Source organism: Telmatherina bonti (genome assembly GCF_933228915.1).
Source record: "Telmatherina bonti genome assembly, chromosome: 2".
NCBI classification, from domain to species: domain Eukaryota; kingdom Metazoa; phylum Chordata; class Actinopteri; order Atheriniformes; family Telmatherinidae; genus Telmatherina; species Telmatherina bonti.
In genome coordinates this window covers 28,424,380-28,441,223 of record NC_136620.1, presented here as the reverse complement: position 1 = coordinate 28,441,223, position 16,844 = coordinate 28,424,380, and the positions used below count along the sequence as shown (strand labels likewise).

Genomic DNA, 16,844 nt, shown 5'->3' with positions numbered 1-16,844 from the left:
ACCTGATTTACACAAAGAGAATTTACTTGTAGTGTGACTTTGGTGAAACTCTTCAACCGGACGGCAGCGATGAACTCCCTCTCTGAAGAGGATTTACTCTGTCCTCAATGCTCTGGTATTTACTGCGTTCCTGTTCTTTTAATATGTGGCCACAATATTTGCAAAGTTTGTTTACAGAAATTCTGGGAATGGAAAGGATGTCGAGAATGTCCTGTGTGTGGTACCGAGTCCACCTCTGGAAGGCCTCCTATCAATCTGCCACTAAAGATAGCTGCAGACGAATATCAAGTACTAAAGTCTGGCAGGAATGAGGAAGTCTGTTTACTTCACAATGAGAAATTGCAGCTTTTTTGTAAAAACGACGAGGAGCCCATCTGCCTCGTCTGCCAAATATCAAAACAGCACAAAATGCACACGTGCTGCCCAGCAGAGGAGGCGGCCCCAGAGAAAAAGGTAAAGTAATAAGTTACTTGTCTTTGTGGTTCAGTAGAAGAATTTTTTAAAGGCTTAAAATAAGGGTTAGTATGCTGCTGGATTTCTCTATAATTATATTTGTAATACATCAGAAAAATTGCAACATTTTCAAGAAGCTTCAAACATATACATGAAACTGCGATGTAAACAACCAATTATCAGAATAGTTCCTCTTGAAAATTCAGGTTTCAACAAATTCTTCTTTCAGATTGAAATTTCTGGCAAGTTGGAGAACTTGAGGAAAAAACTTGGAACTCTGTCCAAGACAAAACAGCAATGGGAGGAAACAAAAACTTATATAATGGTAAAAGTTTTTGTTTATTCATGTGATATCTTCAGTTGTCTTCTTGTTTCAGATAGAAATGGCTGTGAAACATATGTTTTCTTTAACAAACAATTTCCCCAACGTTACAGACCCAAAGCTCTAAATGCGAGTCAGAAATAAAGGATGAATTTCAGAAACTCCATCACTTCCTCTGGGAGGAAGAAAAGACCAGATTGAAGGCGCTGAAACAGGAAGAAGAAACCAAGGTCCAGGTCATGTGTAAGAAGATTGATCACATAAAGGAGCAGATCAGAACTCTCTCCTCAACCATCAGAGATGTTGAAACTGCCCTCAGAGCCACCAAAATACCATTTTTACAGGTACATTTGCAAGCCATTCTCAGACTGTGTTTATAACACAGTATTTAAGATCTCTGCTATCATTTAAAATGACATTTTCAATCTCTGAGTCGTATCATAAGGTCAAAATACTTGCTGTGGCCACATAAACATTTAAAAAGTAGACAGTAAACATGGTTGACTGATTAACTGGACTGGAAAACACTGGTTTTACTGACAAAACAGCATCACAAAGTCATCTTAAAATTACTTATGACCAGATTTTAACATGGTCTTATTTATTATAAAAGGAGAACAATTACTTCAGAAATTTGTAAATTTGTACTAAATTTGAAAAACAAAAGTGAAAGCCAAAAAAAAAAAAAAAAAAAGTCAACAGAAAAATGGTCATTTCAACTGAGTGTGATTACATGATAGTTTTAAAATGACCAGCGATAGCTTGACCCTCCTTTATACGGGATGCCTTCATACAGTTCCAGTTCCACGTGGAAAATAATGACCAGTGGAACTGAAAATGTTCACAAACATGAAAGGTGAAAGGATACAGAATGATCAGCAACCAACTTAAAGTCAGAGCCGCAGCGGCTCTCCACGTCTCCAGCACAGAAGAGTTTAAATCTAACTCTGCAAGACAACTTAAAAGCCATTTTTGATGAGCATTGAGACATTAAAAATGGGATCAGTTTACATGAACTTTGCCAGCTTTATGACTATAAATTCATATTCTTGACAGGTGAGCATTTGAAATATGTTCCAATTATAGGTTCAATATTTTTATTGTAACACATCTAAATTATGAGACTTCAGTCATGCAGCACTGTTCCTGTTGTTACATACTTGCAAAATAACACTTTTACTTATTAAATTTGATAAGATTTTTTTAAGGTTTACTTTAGCAGTAACTGGAAAGTGTTCCAGGTCTAACCAGTGATGACTTGTCAGGATGAATCAACTCCCCTCATAGAGGAAAATTAATTTCAACCACTGGAAGGAACAGCCAGTTACGTGACAGTAAAAATAATGTGATCCTGAATAACAGGACTGGTGTTTTGTTTTTGTTTTTTTTGTTTTTTTTATTATTATTACTGAGGCTGCTGGGAACAAATCATCAAAAATATACCAACACTGAAACTCTAGCATATTATCTTATGAGGATGGATGATAATTCAATCTTAGGATCTATTGACATTCGTTGCAATCTGTGTCTGGGTATTTGATTCAAATGCAACTCTGTATTCACAATGAATGTTCTGCTTTTTTCCATGCAAAAATTTAATTAATAAAACATATATATATATTTTTTTTAAACTTCAGGAATACAAGCAAACAAAGAAAAGGTATGCACAGCCAGTCATCTGCTAAAATCAGTAGTTCCCATGAGAATACGTAGTAATGTTTCAATACATTTTAGGGTCAAATGCAACATCCACGACCCAGAGTGTGTCAGAGACATTCTGATAAACTCTGCAAAGCATCTGGGATGTCTCAAGTTTGGCATCTGGAAGAAAATGGCAAACATTGTTGAGTATGGTGAGAAGACAGCTACTTGCAGGTTTACTGCCAGGTGTATAACAGGGTCAGTTAACCAAATTTCCCATTTTTCCAGCTCCTGTCACCCTGGATCCAAACACTGCCCATTCCAACTTAATGTTCTCACAAGAGCTGACCTGTGTGAGGTACAGCGGCAAGCAGCTCTTACCTGACAACCCCGAGCGTTTCACCAGCCGCTTGTGTGTGTTGGGAGCTACTGGCTTTACATCTGGAAAGCACAGCTGGACCATTGAGGTGGGCCAAGGAAAAGAGTGGTACATCGGAGTGGCACGAGAGTCCATCAAAAGGAAAAACACCAACTTCCTCAATCCTACGGAGGGATTTTGGGTGATCGGCTTGTGCAGTGGAAACACACTGTGGGCTCAAACCTCGTCTCCCACCAAGCTCATCATGAAGCAGATACCTGAGATGATAACCACTGAGCTGGACTACAACAAGGGAAAGGTAGTCTTCATCAATGCTGCAGATTCCACAGTGATATACATGTTCAAAGACAGATTTACTGAGAGGATGTTCCCCTACTTCTCCACTGGACTGTTTGAGGATTGGAAAAACTCTAGTCCACTTACTGTCTGTCCACTAATGATAAAAGTGAACGTGGAATAAACCTGTGTGGCAGTCATAGCTTTGGAAGGGACGTGGACACGGTCTTTCATAAAGGGCATGTGCCATCATCAAGACTGACAAAAACAAGGTGCAAAATACCCAGTAGAAGTCATAAGAGGATTTTTAATCAAACATTTGATAACATTTTACAGAAGAAAATCCTCACATCTGTTAAACTGCAGAGCTGTTCAACCATCCTTATCCTTGATCTTCGATTTCCTCTGTGATGCCATATCTTTTAATTTAGAGTCCAGTTTTCTTTGCAAATGAGCTTTCTTATTGGGATCCATGGATTTGTCTTTCTTCCCACTCCCAGCATACAGAACACCCTCCCTGCTTATTCTCATCCGGGCATGAGACTTGGCCTGGTCTCCACAGCCATGAACCTAAAATATAGATTTTAAGGAAAACGGTACAAACCATCTCAATTGTTTTCATATTTCAGCAGTTAATAAAGTTTTATTTTAGTAAAATTCTGTCTTGAAGTGTGCCTCTTACCTCTGGTATATGATGACTGAGACAATATTGCCTGTTGCAGAACAAGCAAAGCTGTCCGAGTGTTAATACAGATGCTTTACACTTAATAAAACTACAAACACTGTCAGCCTTCATGACAGCACTGATGAGAGAGTCAAAGTCATCATCCGGAGCAGCAGCAACAGCGATGTCACAGGCACCTGCCTTGGTTTTGTTTTTCCCTGAAAGTAAACAGATGCATGGTGGATTTTTTTTTTACTGGACGTATCAGAAAACATTTTCTCAGATAATACTGATACAAACCTTTGGCCTTCTTTGTTTGCTGTCCCTGAGCTGCAGGAAAGTTTTGTAGCTTTTTTTGTTGAGCGATTTCTTCCCTTTTCTCTGCCTCTCTTTTCATTCTCTCCAAATGTAAACTTTTCAGGTCTAATGGAGGTTGACACGACGACTCATTTTGCAGATCTGAGGCCGTTTCGGCCTTTTGGGTTGTTTCTTCTTGTGTTATCTCCTCAGCTGGTGCAGACTTAACAGGTCTGGAGACGGTGATCCACCTGTTGCTGCCCTCTCCTTTGCTCTCATGAACAAGACCCAGCTCCTCAGCGATCTGGTGGACTAGCAGCCGATCATGCGAGTTAAATGTTGATGGGAACTGTAAATCACTCTGATTTAAGTCCTTTATAAAGCTTTCCACCTGCTCTCTGATGTCAGCATATCTACTTTTGTTCTGCTCTTGCCCTGTCAAAGCTGCTGTGTGGCATTTTGTATGTTTCTGTGAACCAGCAGTATTTTCCTTACTGATGTCTCCAGTAGGTTTCTTCTGTCCCTGTTTTGCCTTTCTGGAAGGCTGATCTCTGGTCTTTTGTTTGGTAGATGTGGAAGTGCTGGAAGATGTGGCTATTGTGTCTTTGTGATCACGAGCGTAGTTCTGCGGCACAATATCTTGAAGGTATTCAAATGCAGTCCTGACTTCACCAAATTCTGTCATGTGACTGATCAGAGATTTTAAGAAAGGATGATTCTGAACTGTTTGCGTGTCACACACCACAGCTATATGGCGTCTCGCACGAGTGACAGCAACGTTTATCCTTCTGTCCTCTGCCAGAAATCCAACTTCACCTATAGAAAAGAAATAAATGTATTTAAAAATAAGTCAATATGATTTGGTTAATAATGTGGAACAATGAAAAGCTCATCACATTCAGAAGTCACCTTTTCTATTGGACCGAACTAACGACAACACAACAGCTTCCTTTTCTCTTCCCTGAAATCCATCCACAGACTTTATCTCCAGCTCGGGGTGTTGTGCTGAAAGTTTCTGACGCAGAAGATCCACCTTAACAAGGATGAAAACATCAGAGATGCTTTTTTTCCCCCCCTTAAAAGCACTTTAGCAATTTTCTTATTTTTGTTTTAAAAGCTCTGTCGTCGACTTTTATCAAAGTGAATGTTTTAGTTAATATATTTTTAAAATACAAAACAATTTTACAATATTAGTTCAGATGAATGATGAATACCTAAAAATTCACAGTTGGCTGTTTAATTATTAAAAGTTTAATTGCGATCAAGGATCTCTTTAGCAAGAACGTCCTGACCATGACAGCAGCAACAGCACAGCTGCACACAAAACATTCAGACGTTTAACAAATGCATTACAATATATCATCATTTATGAGTAATAGTAATAATAAATCAGTAAATAGAAAAAAACATTAACTGTTGTCAGAAATTGCTATGATAAAAAACGATTTAAAAAAAAAAAAAAAAAAAAAAAAGGTGCATCTATTCTTATAAGTTGGATAAACTGCTTTAAAATCATTCATCAAAATCAGCTTTATTTTTTACAAGCGGTGTAGAAGCGGATTCCAAGCAACAGGAAGAGCATATGTAAATGCCCTTCTTCCCTGGTTAGTATTGATTCTGAGAACAGATCAGGGATAGATCTAGAATATGTAGACAAAAATTTCCTGAGCTGTCTGAAATATTTTAGTCAGTAATTATGGAGGAAACAGACCAAGAATAGCCTTGAACATAAGAACATAACAATGAGAGTCTTCCGCTATGTAAAAAAAACATGTTGTACAGTTTAAGCTGAGAATTTTTGCTGCTATTTTCAGTTTCATGATAAATTCAAGACACGAGGCTAGATTTTTTAACATATAGTTTATTTTAAGACCAAACTAAATGCATTTTATATTCCAGTATTAATTCATTAGTTTCAGACACACATATACTGTATGAGGGAGATGACTAAGTCTGGGCAGCAAACTTTCAGTTCTGGCACCATTCTTGATATTGTGAACAACTACAACAGTTTACTTACAAGATGTCTGCCTGTACAGAACTGCTTTAATCTGGTTTACCAAATAGTTTTATGGGTAGAAAAAAATATAGTGTCTTTACATAATCACTGTCCAGACACTGCAGACACTGAGTTAATGTGTTATTCTTTGGAAAGAGGCATTTTCCACCTATTCCTGGTCAGTGTTATCAGGAGGCATGGTGCTGATTTCCAGAGCTGTGCTAAGGATCATAAGCTCTTCCAATGACAGGTGAATGACTGACAGCTGTAAATCATAAACACTAAGAAGTGTGGGGTTTATTTTACAGCTCGGCCCGAAGAAAATGAGAGGTTCTGATGTTTGGTATACAGGACTAGATAAGAAAACCAACTCCAGATAGAGTAGGACTGTTCAAACCAACAAGAAAGAAAGTATGGAGTAAAAATGGACACAGATTTAATTGTCCTTTTAAAGGAGGATGGTTCAGTCAAATTCTCTGTCCTCATGTCGAGAACTTCATATTGAAAACAATTAATTTATCTGCATGAATATATAACTGCATGTAAATAGGAAAAAGCACTGTGTAGGTTAAAACCTGTGTCCTGTGTGTGTGTGGTTGGATCATGTCTTGGATCATAAAGTGATCTGAATGTTGAGTAAAACTTGAAAAGCTCCACATAAAATGTACTATTTTCATATAAGAACGCAGTATTTTTACTATTTTACCTGTCAGAAAAGCTTTTTTAAAAACTGATGCTCCTCAGATTTAGTGATACTGCTGAGAAATCCTTCCAAACTGAATATACTTTCAACATTTTTCCAGCTTTTCACACTGCAGTATCATTAATTATTACTGATTTCTTCATCACTAGGTCTTTGTTTTACTCTACGTTAACATTTAAAGCTCATTAAATAATTGATTTCTGTTGTTCTTTTTATGTGTTAATATAATTATCTATTTTGTGTAATATTTTATACTTTTCCCCCAACATTTTTATTGCACTACATGCTTACTATGTTTTCTATATTATGCATCATGTTTGTTTCTCAGCTTCAGATCAGCTGAAACACTCAGTATATTTAAATGTATGTTAAAGACCCACCTGCTATCAGCTGCATTTCAACAATTTCAACTCAGCACTTTGTGTTACATTTTATTGCAGGAAAAGTACTGTAGTAGTTTATTTTAAAGTCCAAATCTGCACAGTTTTCATCCATTTTTTTTTCCTTTCTCTCATTTTTTATTTTAACTTATGCTTCTTATTTTCTAATGTTTTAATCTCTCTGTAAACACTCTGAAAAACCCCTGTCAAATTGTGCTATACAAATAAATTTGCCTTTTAGCAAATTGTCTTAGTTTTCATTGTGGAGCTTATATAAAAGTATATTTCTCCATTTGGTCAATTGCTTGTTTTTTTTTCTCTCTTTTGTCTTAAGCTAAAACAAAACAAAAGTTAATCACTGACATAAGATATTTACACTAACTGAGTTGCAGCAAATCTGGGACTTACTTGTAAATTATATGGAGCAATAACAGCAATGTCTTTGGCTTTGACTCCAGCTTCAGTCAAGGCCTTTATGTGCAGTTCAACAATGTCTACCTCACCTGAAGAAGCAAGAAACACTTGGTTTAACGTCACACCACCTAATCAGTACAAGCATTCACTTTATTTTTTCCATCTATCGATTTCTTTATTTCCAATAAAATCTCTTCACCTTTGTTGCCTTTGGACTGCTCATCTGTGACCTCCATCTCACTCAGACCACACCCTGCTGTGTCAATCAGGAGAAGAGGAGTGCTGGTCTCTTCAACACAGGCAACACTTCCTAAATCCCTGTTGGAAATAAATCAGGAGTTAATTTTTTAAAAGAAAAAAAACAGATCCTGCACTGGCTTCTCTCTTTGTAAATACTCACTTTAATAAATGTCTCTCCACTGAGCTGTGAGCAGTTAGTCTTCCCTGGTACATCTCTTTGGAGGCCCACTCCATGATGGCACTGTTCATGCGATACTGGACTGTGAGCATACGGACCACCGAGTCGCCATACATCTGAATAACCCGTTCCATGAGACTCAGAGACAGGCCTTTTGACGCAGCCCTGGATCAGTAATATACGAGAAGAATATGAACCAATCTGCATGAAGGTATGCAAACAAACACTTTAAAATTAACTTCCTTCTTTGAATACAGAAATTATTTTTGTCTAATAAATATATGTGCGTTAGGGAAGAGATGCATTTGCAACAGTGCAAAAAGCAGTAATTACAGGAAGTCAGTGAGGAAACAGGAAAACTGTAAAAAGAGAAAAAAAATGTAGCTTTACGTTTGTGATTTTATAGTAGGTGGTAGCTGCTTGTAGTCTCCAGCCAGAATGCACTTGCGTGCTTTGAGCAGGGCGATCCAGCAGCTGCTCTCCAGGGCCTGAGCGCACTCATCAATCACCACCCAATCAAAATGCTCTGCTGGCAGGAACTTCAGAGGGCCATCATCACAAGCACCTGCAGACACAGACAAGTGCTTTCTGATTGCCTTTCATCATCTCTGCTACAACTGAAAGGCATTTTTGTCCCTGTACTGACCAGTGTTGGTTGACAACACAACATCAGCACCCTTCAGGATCTGAGTGATGGCAGCTGCTTCCCTGGTTTTCAGCTCTTTTCTCAGTTCCCCTATTTCTCGTCTAAAGTTCACCCGCTCTCCTCTTTCTGGCACCTTCTTTGCCCCCATCTTAAACAAGATAAAACCAGATTACCATTATAATACCACACCTTTTTGCAGCTTTGAGCAAAGACAATACAGTACTCACAAATGCTTTGTCGATATCTTTACGAATGTCAGCAATGATGTTTGCATTATCACTCTGAGCGAGGATGGCATCCAGTGAGTGTTTCTGGATGGACTCCAGCAGTCTGGCAGGGTGACCCAGTCGCAGGACTTTGGCCTTGCACCGGGCTAACCTTTCCACTAAATTATCCACAGCAACATTTGAGGGAGCACAGCAGAGGACCTGCGGAGTCAGAAGAGCCCAGTTATCAAAATGTTTCTGTGCAGAATAAGTCAGTGAAGTCACACATACAGCAATCTGTGACAAAACGAATGTTTTTGTACTTTTTGGCCTTGTTTGACTGCTTGCAGGATGATTTCTACCACAGTGGTCGTTTTCCCAGTGCCTGGGGGTCCATGAATCACCGCCAGTTCTCTTTGTGACAGAGCAAAAGACACAGCCTCTCTCTGGGAATCATCCAAGTTTAGGTTGAAAAATTTAACTTCATCTAATAAAACAAAAACAAACAAAAGAAATACTATGAATACAGAAAAATTATTACTGATTTCTAAGTGTTGAAGTCATTAATAGGAAAATTTTTATGAGATAAATTAAGCAAAGTTTATTACTTGGCTGTGAATGAGAAGACGGTTGTGTGTCTCCAAAGAAAACATCAATCATATTGGCTGCTGGTCCATTCCTGTATCCATTTAAAGCATTCAAGGCACTACAAACATAAACACATTGCCAAATTAAGATGATTCTATACCAGATTTTACACTCATCCATGACATGCAACATTCAGACATTACTTACTGTTTCATTCTTTTATAGGTGACATCATTAGCTAGTTTTAAGAGGTTGTAAAGAGCATCTGAATCAAAACTGCCACCATCCTTTAAATCATCAAAAGCCACGCTTATGGACGTCTGGCTGACTCTTGTTACAATCCCTGTGCAGATCTGTGAGGTTGCAGTGCATCCAGAGATGTCATACAGGCCAACTATATCACCTGGGAAAAAAAGCCATGATTCACGCAGTGAGTAAAACATGAAGTCAAGTTTCCAGTAACCCTGATGTTTAACTTTCCATCTCACCTGGTCCAAAGCTGTTGCTTGGAAGAGATGAGAAACCAAGATGCTTTCTTGGCTCGAGGATGACAACTGTGCGACCATACAGGCCTGTGGACTGACTTCCAATCTGTAGTTTTAACAGGCAAACTCCTTTGTTTTGGAGGTCTTTCAGGGAAATATTTTCCTGCCATATCCTGAGAGCACAACCGTATATTGTCTTTATATAGAATAATCAGGTATCAGGAATGATTACTTTTTAAAGTAATGTTTTTAAAACCATTTGGACTAATGCTAATAGCTCACCTTAGTTATCAAGCATTTCTAAAGATAAATACAAAAAGTACTCAGCCAGCACGACACACACAGTTCATGAAAGGATTTCCCTCAGTAACATCTATGTATGTGAAAATTATTTCATTTTATATTTCTAATAAATTTTCATTGAAATGTCAGCAAATGACAATATATAGGGAGTTCACATAATGATGCCAAAAGTTTAGCGTGGACAGAAACTAAATATTTTGCCTTCAGCGAGCACCATACTCTCAATTATGATTTTCAACAGGGATCCCCAACTCCAGTCCTCGAGGGCTACCATCCTGCAGGTTTAACTGTTTCTCTGGTACAACACACTTGATTCAAAAGAAAAGGTTCTCCATCAATCTTCTGCACCTGCCTATTAATGAGCCATTGATTTGGGCCAGATGTGTTGCAGGATGGTAGCCTCGATGACTGGGAGTTGGGGAACCCTGTTTAAAATACTTATTATACATGACTACAAATTTTGTCCTTCAAAAAAAGTTGGGTTACTGTGAAATGTTTCATTTAACTATAAGATATTAAACCAGGGGTGTCCAAAGTCATTCCTCGAGGGCCACTGTCCTGCAGGATTTTAATGTATTCCTGTTCCAACACACCTGGCTTCCATTGAATGGATGGATGAACAGCCAGTAACTTTCTGTACAATGACTGATTCATTTTAGTAAGGTGTTTTGAGGAAGGGATACATGGAAAACCTGCAGGATTGTGGCCCTCGAGGACAGGAGCTGGACACCCCTGCATTAAACAAACATCAACATATAACCAAAGTCCCTGAGAAACAACTGTATATCCTTTCTTTAGAAGAAGAACCTGATTCACAAAACATTGTGGGAAATGTTTGTAAAAGGTGACCAATACCACTGATGTTCAATTTTCCAAATAGATTTTTCTCCATCTGTCTAACAAAATATACAGGACAAAATGACTAAGATAAGCCTCTGTCTTGTTAAATATGCCAGTTACGATGTTGATGTACAGTTCATACCTGGTTTCCTCTATTTCAGCCTCCCGCTCCTCCTGTAGAAGCTCGAGGGTCTTAGACACAAATTTCTCTACAGCCATCACTCAATATGAAAAAACAAAACAACATTACGACCAATTCCCCAAAACAAGTTAGTGCCTCTTATACCATACACAGCAGCTTAGATTAGTGATTAATCACATGGTTGAATTCAACGTATATCTGGGTCTTTGTTACTAAATACGGAATATGAAATAAATTATTAATACAGAAAATTCAGTAGGAAAATGCATCCTCTTAAGGTACAACATATCCATGTGGTAAAAATACATAAATGAATCAAATAAACGAATTTTAAAAACGTATTCCCAAACTGCGCTGACAGACAATACATAACGTACTACAACGTGATTCCAATGTTTTACATACATGCATTATTGTGTATTATGTATTAGAAAAAGAAACAGCACAGCTATAGACTGGTAACAAGATGTATAAGTGCAACTTTTTATTTATATGAACGATAAATAAGGTGACAAGGTAGCTAGAAAAAACTACACTCATGCTGAGTGTGTGCTGAAAGCTGAATCGCTTACCTTGACATCTGTAAGATCCTGCAGGGGATAAAGAATAATCACAAAGTTGTTTTAATATCCTAATATCTCCTGTGTAACCTCACCATGCGTGACATCAGCAGGTTTGTTTAACTTCTCTTGTCATCCTTTTGGGTCATCCGGTTTCCATGTTGGCTCTACCGCCACCTGCCGGCGGAGATGACTTCTCCCCGTTTAATCACTTTTAATTTGAAAAAACTCAGTAAGCGGAAGTTGCCCAAATCTGTTGACAGCCCCCCAAACACGTTGAGCTAAGTTGTCCAACAGCGTTTTATCACTGTAACAGAAAGCTACGTGGCTTATCATATAATCAGGTTAAATATCTTTGCAAAGTGAATATGAACCGGGTCATTTGGGATCGATGTGCCGTGTGAATTCAAACCTCAGGATATGCTGGGTTGTAATCTTTCCCAACTGAGTCAGGAAGGAAACAAGGAACAGTCGCATTGCAAACCTTTAGTCTTGAGCCAGACAGTTTGTGTTTGCACATTTTCGCTGAGTTTTTCTGAAAATGAAAGCGACTTTATTGTTGCTGCATGTAGTCTCGTGCTTCTGGATGGTGAATGCCACGCTGTCCAAAACGGATGCAAAGAAGTCGCATAAAGCTGAAGCAGAGGTGAGTACCTGCGGCTATGTACCTGTGCATTTGTATGAGCTGATATTGCTGTCGGCTCAAACAGATATTCCTTGTTAAATACTCACTACTCCTGTGTGTCACCATTTAGACATCCCCAGCTGATCTGTCTGTGTTGGAGAGAGGCCTTGTTGTGTCAGATCTTCACTGGAAAGACGTAGTGAGGGAGGAAAAAAGACACTGTCTCCACACCAAGAAGACATTTCAAGGACCAGTGCTTGGATATGTCACGCCTGTAAGCCTGAAATTCAGTCACTAATGTGTCGATACCATCTCTTTTTCTTGTTCAAAATGTGATAACATGGCTAATACAGCATCTAAAGATGCATTTGAGACTTCATTTTAGTATTCATAAATTCGACATGGCAGTAAATAGTGGGTCTCTTTCTGTTTCATTAAAGGATTTTTATATACTAAGTTATAAAGTGATAAAACAGAGATTATAAAAGTAATTTATTTTCGGGGGATACAATGAGTTTACAGTTATCATGACTATAATAATCAGGTTGCTACAATCCTAAACTATTCCACATGGTTGCAGGAGCCAATGTCTTCTTGTATTTTGCTCTGAAAATATAATCCTGCACTTTAATGTGTCATGATTTGCTGGTCCCTTTCAGGGCCTTAGGTCCCACTTTCCTTAGTCATTTAACTGTTTCTCAATCCTGGTCCTCAGGAATCCCCTGCCTTTCATTTTCCAACTCTGGAACAAATTATTCAGATTAATTGAACTGCTTGCCAAGGTCTTTGCAAGCCAGCTAATAAGACATTTCTTTCAGTCAGGTGTGTTAAAACATGGAAACATCTCAAACATGCAGGGAGTCCTAAAGACCATGAGTGACACTGTCCTAAAGTACCAGGAGGTCTGACTCAAGATTTTACATCAAACCCATTAAGTCGCTTTAGTCTTTAACTGTATAATCTGCCAGCAGTAGTCTCAGTAAACACCTTCCAGAGAGGAGGTACCTGGTCATCTTGGTACACCGGGAGACACGCATTCCCATTGTTCTGCTTTTATGCAAACTATGAGTCAGGGAAGTGTTGAGTGTGATACAGATTTGATGTTTTATTAAAATATTAAATTGTACACAAATAAATCCAGTGCAGTTCAGATGCCCTGATCTCTATGACAGAGTAACGAGACTGGAAGACTTCTGTTGCAGAGTAACTTGACTAGACAACTGAAGAACCTCTGTTGCAGAGTAACTAGACTAGTAGGTCTCTGTTGCAGAGTAGGTAGACATGAGGACTAAATGACATCTATTTCAGAGTAATTAGAAGGCATCTTTTAAAAGGCAACTAGAAGATTTCTGTAACAGAGTAACTATAATAGACAGCCTCTGTTACAGAATAATTAGAATAGAATACCTCTATTAAAAAGTAGCTAGACTAGAAGACTTCTGTTACAAACCAGCATTGAAGACCTCTATTAAAAAGTAAGTAGACTACAAAACATTAGTTACAGAGTAACTGGACTAGAAGCGACTCTCAGCCCAGCCTCTTATGTCTTGAGCAGGCAGCAAACTTCTAAACAAGGTATTTGTATTCAGTAGCTCACAGCTCAAGCAGTATCTTTGTAAGCGTGATGTTGTTTTCTGCAATGCTCCAGAAACATAAAGTCATGCACAACCCACACATCAATTGTTAAATCTGTGTTTTAGTGGAATTCCCATGGCTATGACGTTGCCAAGACATTTGGCTCCAAAATGACGTCTGTATCTCCAGTGTGGCTTCAGCTCCACAGACGAGGACCTGAAACCTTTGATGTTACGGGACTCCACGATCATGATCCTGGTAGAAAGGCAACTTGTCAAATGTTAAGCCTCCATTGTTATACAAAAGGTGAAGTGATCTGTTTGTCTTTGCAGGCTGGGTGAAAGCAGTACGCAAGGCAAACAAAAAAGTCAAGATGGGTGAGTACATATAAATAAGGGTTAGGACAAGTTGCATATTATTTAACATTTCCTTCATTTTCTTCCTCTCTTTTAACCTCAGTGCCTCGTCTGTTATTTGATGGCTGGTCCTACCAGGATTACATGAGTGTGCTGGGCAGTGAGGATGAAATTGAGGAACTGGCAAGTGAGCTGGTGGATGTAGCAAAGGTAATTTAATTATGTGTTTATGTTGAACCCGTTTAAAACATTGTATTTTTTCTGTGTCTCTGATGTGAACACTGTGGTCTTTCAGACCGAGGGCTTTGATGGCTTTACTTTGGAGCTTTGGAGCCAGCTGGGAGGCAACAAAAGAAAGTGAGTCTGTGAAATACAGATTTTTTTTTTTTTTTTTGGATAAATGAGTAATGAAATTCTCACTGTCATCAAATATTATTTTTCCACTTGTAGGGAGCTGGTCCATTTGGTCAAACACATTTGTGAGACTTTCAAAGTAAAGAAATTAGACTGTATTCTTGTTATTCCACCAGCTGTGACAAGGTGAATAATTTTGTTCAGCATTTTTTTTCTTAGAAACTATAAATAAAAAGAAAATAAATGAATGAATCAGTCAACCTTGATATCCATGCTTGTTTTTAAATCTTTTGTAACTAACAGCACGGGGCAGCCTGGGATGTTTGGCAGGGAGGAGTTTGAGCAGTTGGCCCCCGTTGTTGATGGATTCAGCCTCATGACATACGATTACTCCAGTGGTGCCAAGTGAATGCATATCTACTACTTTCTTATTCTTTATTTAGAGGCAGGAATTTTACAGACTGCTAAAAAAAAAAAAAAAAAAAAAAAAAAAACATCCCATGATTTATGCAAACATGTCCTGAGTTCTGCCTTCAACGTTTTTTCACAGGCCAGGGCCAAGCGCTCCTCTGCCGTGGGTCAGGGACTGTGTTCTTCAGCTAGCGCCCAGCACCCAGTGGAGGCAAAAGATCTTGCTTGGACTAAATTTTTATGGCCTTGATTTTTCAAGCCAGGGAACAGAACCAATCCTGGGAGGAAGGTAAACTGTTACTTTAGTGGAATACTATTTACACATTTAGTATCTTAAATTGTGATTTCAGACTTTTTACTGTCCTTTACAAGATCTGAGGTGAAACCCATAATCCCTTCTTTGTTTACTCATCTTTTCTCCATATGATTAAAGTTTACATTTTACTGAGCAGTAAATTAGGATTTCAGACTGTTTTTAATTATTTGGTATTATCAGTACCTTATTTTGAGATTTTTATAAGTAATATTTGCATCTATAAACAAACTGAATTCTGAAGTTGTTTAGTGTAAAGCACCATTGGAAGAGTTTCTTTCGGAGACAATCTTTTTTTAAATTTATTTTTACTACACACAATCATGTTTTGGTCAAAACATGGTACAAGCATTACCCACAATGCACACAACGCCCCGCCATGGGCACAGACTGAGGTACACTTCAGACTATAGGGCTAATCCTTATTACATCTTATGTAACCTCAAGCACAGATGATCTGCAGACTACACAGGGATGTATGAAGATGTCACAACCATGAAACACTTTTATTGAATATACGCAGTGCCTCTTATATTTCAGTGAATTACACCTTTTAAAATCTTTTTAAACTATTATATTAAATATTTTTAGATCAAGTATTTCTGTAAAAGAAAAAAAATCACTCACAGCCAGTTAAGTTATTAAAGATGGTAAAAAAGGGGGAAAGAAGTGCTTGTAAAAAAGTGCTTATTAACACTTCATGTCTCTGTGATTTCCTGCAGGTACATTGAGATTTTGCGAGAACAAAGACCAAAAATTATTTGGGATGAATATTCTGCTGAACATTATTTCAGCTACAAAAGGTACGAGTATTATATCAGCGAAATGTTACTTAAAATCAAGCAGATGTGTCTCTAAAGATCTTTTATCTCCCTTTTAAATCAGGAACAATGCAGTGAAGCATGTGGTGTACTATCCATCATTAAAGGTAAAACTATGAAATTGTAAATTTGTATTTTAAGGAACATAAACTTTGTTAGCAGTAGAACAAAATGATTAACAATATTCATTTTATTTTATAGTCAATCTACTCAAGAGTCTCCTTAGCCACTGAACTGGGAACAGGAATTTCCTTATGGGAACTTGGACAAGGACTGGATTATTTCTATGATCTCCTATGAATGTTGGGCCTTTTGGTAAAGATTTTAAAACGGTGGGAATGTTTTGGGGGTTTTTTGTCTACAAAGTGAAATGAACTCTGAACCAACGTATTGACAGGGTTTAGTTAATACTCATCTTGTTTGAGGATAAAACTGTTGTGAAATCTTGTCTGTGTGAATGAAACGGGTCTGTTCATTTTAAAAGGTACTTGAAGCAAATGGTGTGTAGTTTAGTATATTTTATTTCTTTTCTCCTTAAGTTGTATGGTTTCAATAATACAGCGACTGATCTCCATTCAACACCAAAAGCACATTATTATCATTATGTGCGAAGATAAACTGAAAGGGTTTGTTCTTGCTCCGAATTCTTGAACTGTTTTTTCTCTAAATCTGA

At 38.0% G+C, this 16,844-nt stretch overlaps 3 protein-coding genes across 4 annotated transcripts; 2 read left to right on the top strand and 1 right to left on the bottom strand.

The window, feature by feature from the left end:
- Window positions 1-69: 69 nt before the first annotated feature.
- On the top strand, window positions 70-3,255 carry LOC306768950 (zinc-binding protein A33-like; the record flags this gene model as incomplete). The annotated part of the gene is made up of 6 exons (XM_079257437.1): window positions 70-453; window positions 683-778; window positions 889-1,119; window positions 2,413-2,435; window positions 2,510-2,628; window positions 2,705-3,255. 6 exons carry the CDS (start codon window positions 70-72, stop codon window positions 3,253-3,255), a joined length of 1,404 nt encoding a protein of 467 aa, XP_079113563.1.
- A 188-nt stretch (window positions 3,256-3,443) lies between these two features.
- Window positions 3,444-11,834, bottom strand: ighmbp2 (immunoglobulin mu DNA binding protein 2; the record flags this gene model as incomplete). Its single annotated transcript, XM_079249323.1, has 16 exons — window positions 11,729-11,834; window positions 11,157-11,235; window positions 9,875-10,044; window positions 9,594-9,789; window positions 9,407-9,504; window positions 9,122-9,285; window positions 8,820-9,020; window positions 8,593-8,740; window positions 8,337-8,511; window positions 7,929-8,111; window positions 7,728-7,846; window positions 7,523-7,617; window positions 4,942-5,065; window positions 4,036-4,848; window positions 3,754-3,953; window positions 3,444-3,641 (listed from the first exon to the last, which is right to left on the bottom strand). Exons 2-16 carry the CDS (start codon window positions 11,231-11,233, stop codon window positions 3,444-3,446), a joined length of 2,961 nt encoding a protein of 986 aa, XP_079105449.1. The 5' UTR covers window positions 11,234-11,235; window positions 11,729-11,834.
- Window positions 11,835-12,019: 185 nt separating this feature from the next.
- Window positions 12,020-16,660, top strand: chid1 (chitinase domain containing 1). Of its 2 annotated transcripts, XM_079249507.1 has the most exons (12): window positions 12,020-12,362; window positions 12,472-12,615; window positions 14,042-14,174; window positions 14,249-14,293; window positions 14,376-14,482; window positions 14,568-14,629; window positions 14,723-14,812; window positions 14,930-15,031; window positions 15,177-15,326; window positions 16,073-16,153; window positions 16,236-16,278; window positions 16,373-16,660. In XM_079249507.1, the coding sequence occupies exons 1-12, from the start codon at window positions 12,258-12,260 to the stop codon at window positions 16,469-16,471; spliced, it is 1,161 nt and encodes a 386-aa protein (XP_079105633.1). In that variant the 5' UTR covers window positions 12,020-12,257; the 3' UTR covers window positions 16,472-16,660. The 2 variants fall into 2 exon arrangements, with proteins under 2 accessions (XP_079105633.1, XP_079105634.1); XM_079249508.1 differs by lacking the exon at window positions 14,930-15,031.
- The last annotated feature ends 184 nt before the right edge of the window (window positions 16,661-16,844 follow it).

Coding starts and splice junctions, on each gene's coding strand:
- chid1 (XM_079249507.1), top strand. CDS start 12,258: ATGAAAGCGACTTTATTGTTGCTGCATGTAGTCTCGTGCTTCTGGATG. Junction 12,616..14,041: donor TGCTTGGATATGTCACGCCT/GTAAGCCTGAAA, acceptor TCTGTGTTTTAG/TGGAATTCCCATGGCTATGA. Junction 14,630..14,722: donor CTGGGAGGCAACAAAAGAAA/GTGAGTCTGTGA, acceptor TTCCACTTGTAG/GGAGCTGGTCCATTTGGTCA.